This window comes from Argentina silus (genome assembly GCF_951799395.1).
Source record: "Argentina silus genome assembly, chromosome: 3".
NCBI classification, from domain to species: domain Eukaryota; kingdom Metazoa; phylum Chordata; class Actinopteri; order Argentiniformes; family Argentinidae; genus Argentina; species Argentina silus.
This window is the reverse complement of record NC_139657.1, coordinates 8,060,668-8,072,920: the sequence shown is the minus strand read 5'-3', so window position 1 is coordinate 8,072,920 and position 12,253 is coordinate 8,060,668. Positions and strand designations below refer to the sequence as shown.

General features: G+C 43.4%; 1 protein-coding gene across 1 annotated transcript; it reads left to right on the top strand.

The window, feature by feature from the left end:
* Positions 1 to 293: 293 nt before the first annotated feature.
* LOC310801644 (B-cadherin-like) lies at positions 294 to 6,901 on the top strand (the record flags this gene model as incomplete). Its single annotated transcript, XM_083665711.1, has 14 exons — positions 294 to 302; positions 1,035 to 1,155; positions 1,550 to 1,674; positions 1,897 to 2,046; positions 2,317 to 2,461; positions 2,619 to 2,788; positions 2,904 to 3,032; positions 3,378 to 3,563; positions 3,871 to 4,115; positions 4,446 to 4,588; positions 4,873 to 5,097; positions 5,341 to 5,453; positions 6,392 to 6,529; positions 6,680 to 6,901. The coding sequence occupies 14 exons, from the start codon at positions 294 to 296 to the stop codon at positions 6,899 to 6,901; spliced, it is 2,121 nt and encodes a 706-aa protein (XP_083521837.1).
* Between the last annotated feature and the right edge of the window lie 5,352 nt (positions 6,902 to 12,253).

Here is a 12,253-nt window from a genome sequence, read left to right as displayed (position 1 = left end):
GAGAACCTGGCTAACATCATCATTGCACACATAAGGGGGGTGTTCAGTGGCGTAGCACATTAAGGCGTATACCATATCATCGCAAGGTCCCTGGTTCGATTCTGGCCATTGACATATCCTGCATGTCATCCCTCCTCTCTCTCACCCATCCTTCCTGTCAATCTCTACTATCTCTATCCTAATAAAGCAGAAATGCGCAAAAAAAACATGTATTAAATGTTTTTAAGTACAAATTCTAAGAGTTTCTCAAGTTCTCATAGATTTCCATAGATTTAAGTTGCTGGTAAACTACCATGGTTTTGGTAAGTTACTGAAAGTTTCTGGAATTTTGCAACCCTAATTAGGAAGCAGAAAACAATAAAGTATTAAAATCACAACATAGTAGACAATAAATTAATATTATGTATTATCTTATTTTATCTTCGGTTCCTAGGAATATCTCTCTCCCTCTCTCTCACTCTCTCTCTCTCTCTCTCTCTCTTTCTCTCTGGGGTTAGTGGTTAATGGTTAACATTAGTTATTCATTATGACCATGTGTTCATAAAACTCTTGCTGATCCAGGATACACTTCGTCTGGACTGTGCTTGATTATCATTCAAACAGGATCAACACATCACCTCTAGACCTCCAGCAGTAACAACCCGCCAACTTGACAAACACTTTGGAATTATTTGAATCAATGAATGAATGGAATGTTGCAGTTCAAATGTTTACAGTATGGATTGAACTTCCTCTTGTTTCAGGTAAGCAGAGCAGTTGTGGTTAGAGTAGCGGATTACTGTCAATCATAAACGTGTTGGTGAGCTTTTGAGAATACAGTTGTCATTTGTTTCAACCGCTGCATGGGATCTTCATTGATGAGCAGGTTGACAATGATCCACAGTGGTCAAAGTGCCTACATCAAAACTCCCTGAAATTCTATAACGTTTGTGGCTGTAGTTCTCAACTCACATGATATTCCAAACACTGCACATACTGTATGGAATCTAAAAGGCGCGTGCACACTATAGAACTACTATGCTGTGACTTTCCAGGTTATCATCACCCAGGGATTGTGTGAAAAGGAAGGACCATGTCAGCCCAGCCTCAGTTCAGACTGCTCTGTCGCCAGAGAAGACACCGGACGCCTGCAATGGGACAGAGCTTTGAGCAAAGGTAACACAAAATACATCAGAAAATTAATATTCTTATTAAATGGTAAAGGTTATTGAACTCCTTCCATGACAGCTGATTTACAACAGTTCACATCTGTGACATTTGAATGAGTAAAAATGGTTTTGAATGTAATCAAAGTCTGGTAATGTTCTCTCATTGGTGGAGAGATGTGTACAGTAGCTGAAATGCTTTGGTAACAGAGTATGTCAGAGAGGACCTTGCCCTTTGTCTGAGATAGAGAAGAAAAGGGAGGGAAGGAAGGAATAAAAAAAAGTTAGGAAAAAGGAAAGAGGAAAGAGGGAAGCCTTGTGAACCAGCTGCAAGCAGTCTTTATGTTTACGTGCTGCAAAGCAATTTGTCCTCTGGCGTTAATGGTGATCCTCTACTCTCCTAGATGTCCCTGTGCTAGACTTCCCACGGTCCTTTTCAGGTCAGAGGAGGAGGAAGCGGGACTGGGTCGTCCCCACTATCAATGTGGCAGAGAACGGCAAGGGTCCCTTTCCCAACCATATCACACAGGTACTGTACACACCAGTGGAGGCTGGTGGAGGTAGAAATCAGAGGACGGGCTCATTGTAATCCATTCCATGCATTACAATGAGCCTGTCCTCCAGTTTCTGCCTCCACTAGCCTCAACTGTACCATACACAGGTACAGCATTGTACTGTATGTGTCTCACAGCCGGCTTTTTCTCCTTCGTATTGTCCTATTTGTTCTGAGTGTGTTTCTTGTGGTCTTCAGATCAAGTCCAATAGGAACGTGAAAATGCTGTATAAGATCACCGGCCCGGGGGCAGACAAGCCTCCTATTGGCCGTTTCACCATCGACAAGAACTCTGGTTGGTTCAGTGTTACGGAACCCCTGGACAGAGAGCAGCAGGCCAGATACGCTGTACGGTAACTTACTGTCTGATTAGAAAACAACATAGTATTTCCGTTAATTGGATACATGGATTTTGCTGTGTGTTAGGTATCATGATGGTATTTGAACATAATATTATGCTTTAGCATTGTGGCTTCTCTTAACAATAATTGTGATGGTTTTCTTACAATTAGCTTATGCTCTACTTACTAGGAGTTATAGCATCTTACAATAAGACATTATACAATCCAGTTGTATGGTATGGTATGGTATTATATGGAAGGATGTGTCTTTGTCTAGCTGTTTGCCCATGCAGAGGCTCTGGGGATGGGTCAGGCAGAGCTGCCAATGGAGATCATCATCAAAGTCATTGACATGAACGACAACAAACCACACTTTACCCACGATCCATTTCTAGGCCGTGTTCCAGAGGCTGCAGAGATAGGTAGAGTTGAGTGTGCTGAAACTGCATGTTCACAGCCTAACACTGACAATGCATCATATGCTATGTTGGCACTTAATGACCAGCCTGTAGTGGTTAACTCTAAGCTTAAAAGTAGCTTCCTTATAGTCTGTCTGTCTGTCTGTCTGTCTGTCTTTAGGCTTTGAGTTTATGAAGGTAAACGCCACAGATAGAGATGAGCCGGGTCAGCTCAGTTCTGATATCCGCTACAGCATCCGCAGCCAGGAGCCTCCCCTGTCCAGTGATCTGTTCTTCATAAACCCAGTCACTGGAGGCATCCAGGTGGCCTCCCCTGGACTGGACAGAGAGGTGAGTGTGTGTGTGTGGTGTGTGTGTGTGTGTGTGTGTGTGTGTGTGTGTGTGTGTGTGTGTGTGCGTGTGCGTGTGTGTGTGTGTGTGTGTAACTCCATATCTGTCTCTTCAGACCCAGCAAAAGTACAGCCTGGTGGTTGAGGCAGCAGATAATGCCGGAAATGGCCTCATGACCACATGTACGGTTCTCATCACAGTCGAGGACAGCAACGACAACGCACCACAGTTCACCCAAACAATGGTGAGACAGACACTGCTGAATAACGTCACTGTCTATCATTTCACCACAGTAAAGATGTGTGCGCCTTATCAAACTATATAGACTGTATGTACATGCCATTTAGCTGACACTTTTATCCAAAGCGACTTATATTGCAGTGAGTGCATAAATGTTTCTGTATATATGGTCCCAGTGGGAATCGAACACACAACCGAAGCATTGTTAGCACCGTGCTCTACCAACTGAGCCACAGACATGTCTAGTGTTATGCCAGCTTACCAAAACACTGATGAGGCAACAATGGATAAATATCATTTTATGACACAAGTCGACCCTCTCTCATCACCTCCCCTGTTTCCTTCTCAGCACTCAGCTTCAGTCCCTGAGAACCAAATGTCTGCTGTTGTGGTGAAGATGGCGGTGACAGATGCAGACGAACCCCACTCCACAGCCTGGAGGAGCAGGTTCAGGATAGTACAGGGAGACAACGCAGGACTCTTTAATGTCTCCACTGGACCCAGCGGGGAGGAAGGGATCATCACCACAGTTACCGTGAGTGGATACTTGTATGTTTTTATCATTCTCCAAATAATGATTTATTTACCCACCCACCCCTCTCTCTCTCTCTCTCTCTCTCTCTCTCTCTCTCTCTCTCTCTCTCTCTCTCTCTCTCTCTCTCTCTCTCTCTCTCTCTCTCTCCTCCCATGAGCTATGAGATGGACTATGATATGCCTTCCCTCGTACCTTACATCTAACCCCTATTCAAAATGGTTATTGAAGAATGAATATCGCTCGTTAGATCTGATGTTATTGACACTTTTATCCATTTTCTTTCTCATTCTCTCTCTCACTCTCTCAGGAGCTGGACTATGAGAGCTGTTCTCTCTTCACTCTGCTGGTGGTGGTGGAGAACGAGGTGGTGTTCTCTGGGCCTGTGTCCACCTCTACGGCCACAGTCACAGTGACCGTGGAGGACAGGAACGAGGCCCCGGCCTTCAGGCCAGCAGAGAGGGTCATCTCTGTCAGCGAAGACCTGCCAGTGGACAGTGATCTAGTGCGCTACACAGCCACAGATCCAGACTTGGCCATGAGTCAGACCATCAGGTACAGCTTCAATAGGAGACTCAGTAACGCAGCAGCACCAAGCAAAGTCTCGCAGATTGTGTGTATTGTGTTTAACACCTCACTCTTTAGACAGAGCATTTTAGTTTGCTCATCGTTTGCTCACGTCGGTTCCTCGTCGCTTGTGGGGAACCGTATTCACGTTAGGATTTTCCCAGCTTTTGTTTGCATACGACGTGAGGTGATCTACGATAGAGAGCACTACCTCATTTTTGACTCGGGTATGATTTGTAGAGCTGGCCTATCGTGATTTGTGCCAGGTGTGGTATGCTGTGGCCGTAATTCTGTCATATATGCAGATGTGTGTCTCAGGTATAGGATTGGGAGAGACCCTGGTGGCTGGCTGAGTATCAACGAGACCACGGGTCAACTCCTGGTCCGGAGTCCCATGGACAGAGAGTCTGCCTTAGTGACGGACGGCAGATACACCGCCCTCATTCTAGCCAGTGACAATGGTACACAAGCAGAGACTTCAGAGGTTTCACACTCTCACAATCTTTTTGATCTCCAAAAATCACAAATACCTTTACTTTGTTTTACATCTTAGTATTCCATATTCATTGCCGCCGCCTACGTTTTACATAATAAAGCATGTTAATTGTTGCTGACTGTTGTTGTTGAGCATGGAGCAAGATCCCAAAACATTTCACTCTGTCAATTACAACTGTATGCGACATAAGTGACAAATACAATTGTATTTGATTTGATATGATTCTAACTCTCTCTCTCTGTCTCCTAGGGGAGGTCCCAGCCACAGGCACAGGGACGCTGGTGATTGAACTGGAGGATGTGAATGATAACTCCCCCATCATCGACCAGAGATACCTGACCCTCTGCGTCCATCAACCCCAGTCCCTAGAACTCTCCGTCAGAGACCCAGACGGACCCGGCTTCTCCCAGCCCTTCAGAGCAGAGCTGCTGGGAACGTCCCAAAAACACTGGAGTGTCCAGATGAACGACACAAGTAAGTGTGAGATGATATTATTGACTAGTAGAACATATCTGTCTTTGTCTGAGAAGTGGTAATTCTCTCTGCATGTCTGTGTGTCTGTCTACCTCTGTCTGTCTGTCTGTCTGTCTGTCTGTCTGTTTGTCTGTCTGTCTGTCCGTTCATGTGTCTGTTTGTCTGTCTGTCCGTCCGTCCGTCTGTCCACCTGTACTCTCTCTTTGTGTTTAGCCTACATGACTGTGACCTTTGCCCTTGTAGAGACGGGTGTCTTCCTGAGTATGAAGACTGCTCTGAGGAAGGGAGAGTATGAGGTGGTCCTGCGTGTTTACGACAGTCAGGGTTCCCATCAGGATTCATCGTTGCAAGTCCAGGTTGGTTGTCAGTGTACACTCATCTTTTGATTCTATTCCATAAAGCCATTACTATTACAATCGAATTACAAACTGAGCCACTTATAGTAAAAGATAAATACAGAAAAATCTAAATCTCTGTAGGGGTCGTCACACAATACAGTATAATGAATTGAAAACAATTCATATGAATCTAGGAAGTTTAGAAGCGGATTTGCACCTTTTTTCAAGGAATGAAAATAGAAAATAGAAAACAGTACAGACAGTTGTTAAAATATTTTATAAATAGGCATTGAGTTTTCGTATGTTTTGCTCTGGGGCCCAGGTCTGTGACTGCACAGGAATAGACATCAGCTGCCATGAGAAGGTGGCAGGGTTCGCCATGACGGAGACAATGGGGATTCTGGGTGGTGTTTTGGCTTTGCTTTGTAAGTAATGAAACATGTCCATTGTCTCTGTCACTGAGTTTGCTATAAATGCTAGTGCTACTGGCAATTCACAGTCATTAACTATGAGTTATTGATTTCATTATATATGATGCATTTCCAAAGTGTCCCTGCTAATGCCTCATTCACATGTGTGTGTGTGTGTGTGTGTGTGTGTGTGTGTGTGTGTGTGTGTGTGTGTGTGTGTGTTTGTGTGCATCTATGTGTGTGTGTGTGTGTGTGTGTGTCCCTTTCAGTGCTGCTCCTCCTGCTGCTGCTGTTCCTGAGGAAGAGGAGTTCTGTGAAGAAGAATGTTCTGTTACAGGAGGATGAAGTCAGAGACAACATTTACCACTACGATGAGGAGGGGGGAGGAGAAGAGGACCAGGTGAGAGGAGGGGGAGGGGACCAAGTGTCAGTGTGGGGGGTCAGGGGAAGGAACGGGTGAGGGGAGAAATAGATCAGGTGATGGGTGAGAGGACTTTGTGAGAGAGAGTGAAGATGTTGATGTTGTCTTCTGGTTTTCTTCAACAGGACTTTGACGTGAGTCAGCTGCACCTTGGTCTCGTCAACCTGCCTACCGTGGTTACCATGGCCCCATCGCTCTCAGCTGAATCTGTTGATCGTCCCAGGCTGGTTGACCAACAGGTCATTGGAGAGTTTATTGACGATGTGAGTGTATTTTTCTCTGACTTTTCTTCTCAAGCTCTCTAGTTGAGAGGACTTTTAGTTTTGATAGATTCCGTTAAAAAGTCTCGGTGTAACCGTCTAATCACTCAGAACAAGCTGACTGCGCTGTGACCTCCTCTGTCTTCCTCCCAGAACCTGCATGCTGCAGACGCTGACACCACGGCCCCGCCCTACGACTGTCTCCTGGTGTTTGACTACGAGGGAGGGGCCCCATGGGAGGGCTCTCTCAGCTCGATCAACTCTTCCAGCTCAGAGGAGGACCCGGACTACCAGAACCTGGCCCACTGGGGGCCTCGCTTCAGCGGGCTGGCAGACATGTACACTGGGGGGAGGGAGGAAGAGGAGGAAGACTGAACGTACCAGAAGACCACCATAACCAGTGTCATATACAGGACTGGACATACTTATATTCTGTGGAAAGAGCAGAGACTTTACGTTGCTATTCCTGAGCATTCCGTTCATCCACTTAAGATCACTACTGAATTTGGGCCCAAGTTGTCATTCTAGTGGCTCAATTCACTGGTTTCACGGCTCTAAAAATGATGAGGAATGTTATTGATTAAGTGGCTACTCTGGAGTGATGTACAAACAACAATATATAGTTTACTTTAGAATACTTCCCCAATCCCCACAGATTCTGTGTACTCAATCCCATCAAAGGCTAACGAAGTTAGAAGTGTGTTTGCATGCTTGTGTTTGTGTTGTTGCCCTGAGATGTTCTGTAAATATCTGTATTGGCTGTGTGTCTTTGTTTGGCTGCTTGCTGCGTCTTAGGCAAGTCTCTCCTATAAAAGAGATAGATGGGACTTTCTGCATAGAAGGTCATCTCCAACTAATTCTGAGATATGTATGATTAATATGTGTATATAATTCTGAGATATGTATGATTAATATATGTATATTAATATATGATGTAATATGAGGCAATGTCACTTTTGGATCATACATTGTGAATAGGGGATTTAGTAGATTAAACAAGATAGTCATTCAGGGACTACAAGGTCATATTGGTTAGACACATTTCCACATGTCCAACCCTGGACACTGCAGTGGAAATTACATATTGCATGCATTCAGACTGAAGGGATGTAGATAGTAAAGACACCTACATCCCCACACTGCCACCTAGTGGACCATTATAGGGGCATGGGCATTTTTTTAGATGGTGGAGGGGTATGGACACAATTCAAGTAATTTAAGTACAGTAGCATCATCATGTTTGTCTTGCTTGTCAGGCTCTTACCTTATGTCCTGATCTGTTTCATTAATAATACACACTAGGTCAGTGGTTCTCAAATGGGGGTACGCGTACCCCTAGGGGTACTTTGGAATACTGCAGGGGGTACTCAGAAACATTTGGTACTTTTTAAGGTATTGGTTATAGACAATTCTAAAATAATCCCACGTTAATAAAATCTGTTAAATCTGGGTACCAACATACAAGTTTGATAGCCTAAATCTTTATTTAAAAAAGCAATGAGCATATCACGTTCGGGACAATGACGTATGTTAACATTGATTGACGTATGTCAATCAAAAAAATACTTTCGCGCCAGCTAGCTAACTGTATACATTTTTTTTCACCCTGAGTAATTCTGAAAGCTAGATAATAGAAAATGGACAAGTGGTTAAAACGCAAATCTGACAGCAATGAGAAAGGAGAACCAGTGAAAAAGAAAGCTCATCCAGAAACACCAAAATTCCGTCAATATCAAGAAGAATATATTTTAATGGAATATATTTTTAATGGGATTCACCTCCACATGCTCTGAAAAAGAATCTACAATATGCCTAATTAATTTTACTGGTGCATTATTATTATAATTATGGACCAGTTTCACACAAAACAATGTTATAACGAATTGCATTATGATGTCATAGATCACCAATTATGATGTCATCTACAGCTAACATTACAAAACTCAAAAGACACTGAACTTATGATCATTTCAAACAAAGCCATCGGAAAGGTCTATCTGCTACTGCTAGTTGTTGTTTTTATGCCAAGTGACCATGAACAAGATGAAACCCCTCAGTGTTCTGCATCAGATTAATTACCCTGGTATGTATTCAAATATTTAGATATGTACTTCAACTCCACTTCCACATGTGTGACTTGAAGGTTGACCAATTTGGTTGACCAATTCATTTTCACAAATAAGTCTGAAATATCTGGCAGAACCTGTGTGCAGGATTCATTTACATCATATGATAATGAAATTCATGCATAGCTACCACAAGAACTGGCTAACTTGTTTTAATTGATGATGTTGACTGTCAACAGTAACATCAATTGAGTTCATTATAACATAAAATGCATTAGTTCAGTTGCTGATACATACAAGAAATGCATTATGATGTCATAGATCAGAGATTATGATGTCATCTTCAGCCAACATTACAAAACTCAAAAGAAACTGAACTTATAATCATTTCAAACAAACACATCGGAAAGGTCTATCTGCTACATATTTTTTATGTCAAGTGACCATGAACAACATGAAACCCCTCAGTGTTCTGCATCAGATTAATTACCCTGGTATGTATTCAAATATTTAGATGTGTATGAGAATTCAACAGTAACAACAACAAAAAGAACTTGCATTATGAGTAATCAACACAGACAGAAAAATGCAGTGCTTGCCATGAGAAAGTCAGCAGTAAAGTCATGAGGCAGGTTATGATTCAATGAAGTGGCCTGCCACTATCGGTTTAGTAAGCAGCTCATGTTAACTCCACTTCCACCTGTGTGATATTTTGTCTTCTCAGCTGGATGTGTGTCCTTTCATTTTTCCTTCACCCCTGTGTTTTACTCCAATCATGGAGCAAACAGTCAGAGTGCCAATAGCTCCCATCCATGCTCCTCCTCAAGCCTATTCCCCAACGACGTGGAGATGGTGAGCGACAGCTCCCAGTGCCCCATCCCATACCCCAACGACATGGAGATGGTGAGCGACAGCTCCCAGTGCCCCATCCCATACCCCAACGATGTAGAGATGGTGAGCGACATGACGGCCTCTGACCCTCAAAGCTCCGTCCTCTTACATGTGCAGAGGCCTTCAGCCTCCAAAAAGAGGAAGAGGGAGGAATCACTGGGACACACCAGAAACTCCGAGGATGACGCTCTCCCCAAGAAGCAGAGGAGGATCCTCCAACTTAGCCCCCGAAGACGCCAGAGATTCAGATGAAATTTCAATGTCTCTTTCATTGTCCACACAACGACTGGACAATCATTGACTTGAAGGTTGACCAACTTGTTTTTACAAATAAATCTTTAACATCTGGCACAACCTGTGTGCAGGATTCATTTACATCATATGATAATGAAATTCATGTATAGCTGCCACAAGAACTGGCTAACTTGTCTTAATTGATATCTTGGGTTTTTTTCTTCCAATATAAGCATTTTTGTTTGCTAAACTGTTTCACAGTGATGAAAAAGAATCTACAATATGCCTAATGAATTTTACTGGTGCATTATAATTATAATTATGGACCAGTTTCACACAAAACAATGTTATAACGAATTGCATTATGATGTCATAGATCATCGATTATGATGTCATCTTCAGCCAACATTACAAAACTCAAAAGACACTGAACTTATGATCATTTCAAACAAAGCCATCGGAAAGGTCTATATGCTACTGCTAGTTTGTTTTTTTATGCCAAGTGACCATGAACAACATGAAACCCCTCAGTGTTCTGCATCAGATTAATTACCCTGGTATGTATTCAAATATTTAGATGTGTATGAGAATTCAACAGTAACAACAACAAAAAGAACTTGCATTATGAGTAATCAACACAGACAGAAAAATGCAGTGCTTGCCATGAGAAAGTCAGCAGTAAAGTCATGAGGCAGGTTATGATTCAATGAAGTGGCCTGCCACTATCGGTTTAGTAAGCAGCTCATGTTAACTCCACTTCCACCTGTGTGATATTTTGTCTTCTCAGCTGGATGTGTGTCCTTTCATTTTTCCTTCACCCCTGTGTTTTACTCCAATCATGGAGCAAACAGTCAGAGTGCCAATAGCTCCCATCCATGCTCCTCCTCAAGCCTATTCCCCAATGATGTAGAGATGGTGAGCGACAGCTCCCAGTGCCCCATCCCATACCCCAACGATGTGGAGATGGTGAGCGACAGCTCCCAGTGCCCCATCCCATACCCAAACGATGTAGAGATGGTGAGCGACATGACGGCCTCTGACCCTCAAAGCTCTGTCCTCTTACATGTGCAGAGGCCTTCAGCCTCCAAAAAGAGGAAGAGGGAGGAATCACTGGGACACACCAGAAACTCCGAGGATGACGCTCTCCCCAAGAAGCAGAGGAGGATCCTCCAATTTAGCCCCCGAAGACGCCAGAGATTCAGATGAAATTTCAATGTCTCTTTCATTGTCCACACAACGACTGGACAATCATTGACTTTGGCCCGGCTACGGATAGCGGGGAAGCTAATGCTAACGCGATGGCGGGAGAGACGATTGAAACCACCGAAGAAGGGGAAAAATACAGGGCGATTCTCGAAGCTATCAAAGATCTGAAGGCTGACTCTTCAAACAGATTGGACGGAATATTGGTCGCAATTGAAAGGCTGAGAAAGGATATGGGAGAGTGTACGGAGCGTATCACATGCGCAGAGGTCCGTATTTCCAATACCGAAGATGAGGTGATTAGCCTACAGTGGTTCTCAAATGGGGGTACGCGTACCCCTAGGGGTACTTTGGAGTACTGCAGGGGGTACTCAGAAACATTTGTTACTTTTTAAGGTATTGGTTATAGACAATTCTAAAATAATCCCACGTTAATAAAATCTGTTAAATCTGGGTACCAACATACAAGTTTGATAGCCTAAATCTTTATTTAAAAAAGCAATGAGCATATCACGTTCGGGACAATGACGTATGTCAACATTGATTGACGTATGTCAGCTAACTAGCTAACTATACTTTTTTTTTTCACCCTGAGTAATTCTGAAAGCTAGATGATAGAAAATGGACAAGTGGTTAAAACGCAAATCTGACAGCAATGAGAAAGGAGAACCAGTGAAAAAGAAAGCTCATCCAGAAACGCCAAAATTCCGTCAATATCAAGAAGAATATATTTTAATGGGATGCACCTCCACATGCTCTGACCCTCTCCTGGCGTTGTGCTTCTTTTGTGGGGAGAAACTAGCCAACAGTTGCATGAAGCCAGCCCACCTCCAAAGACACCTAAGCACAAAGCATCAATGTCATGTCAGTAAGCCACCAGAGTTTTTTAAGAGAACACTTTCCGACTTCAGATCATCCCAAGAAGTGATGCGAAAAGCCTCCACAACATCAGCCAAAGCACTCGAGGCTTCTTATGCAGTGTCTTTGCTTGTAGCTAAAGCTAAAAAGCCATTCACCATAGCTGAAGACCTGCTGCTTCCTGCCGCTATTGTATTGGCGGAGACTATGCTGGATAAAACCGCAGCAGACAAATTAAAAACTGTGCCTTTGTCAAATGACACAGTTAGCCGCAGAATTGATACGATGGGCACAGACATCGTTGATCAAGTAGTGGGAAAACTTGGCGAATCATTTTCATTTTCACTCCAGCTGGATGAATCAACTGATGTCAGTGGACAGGCACAGCTTCTTGCTTTTGTGAGATACGTCGATACTGACGACATTTGTGAACATGTGCTTTTCTGCAAGAGTTTGGAGGGGAAAACAACTGGAG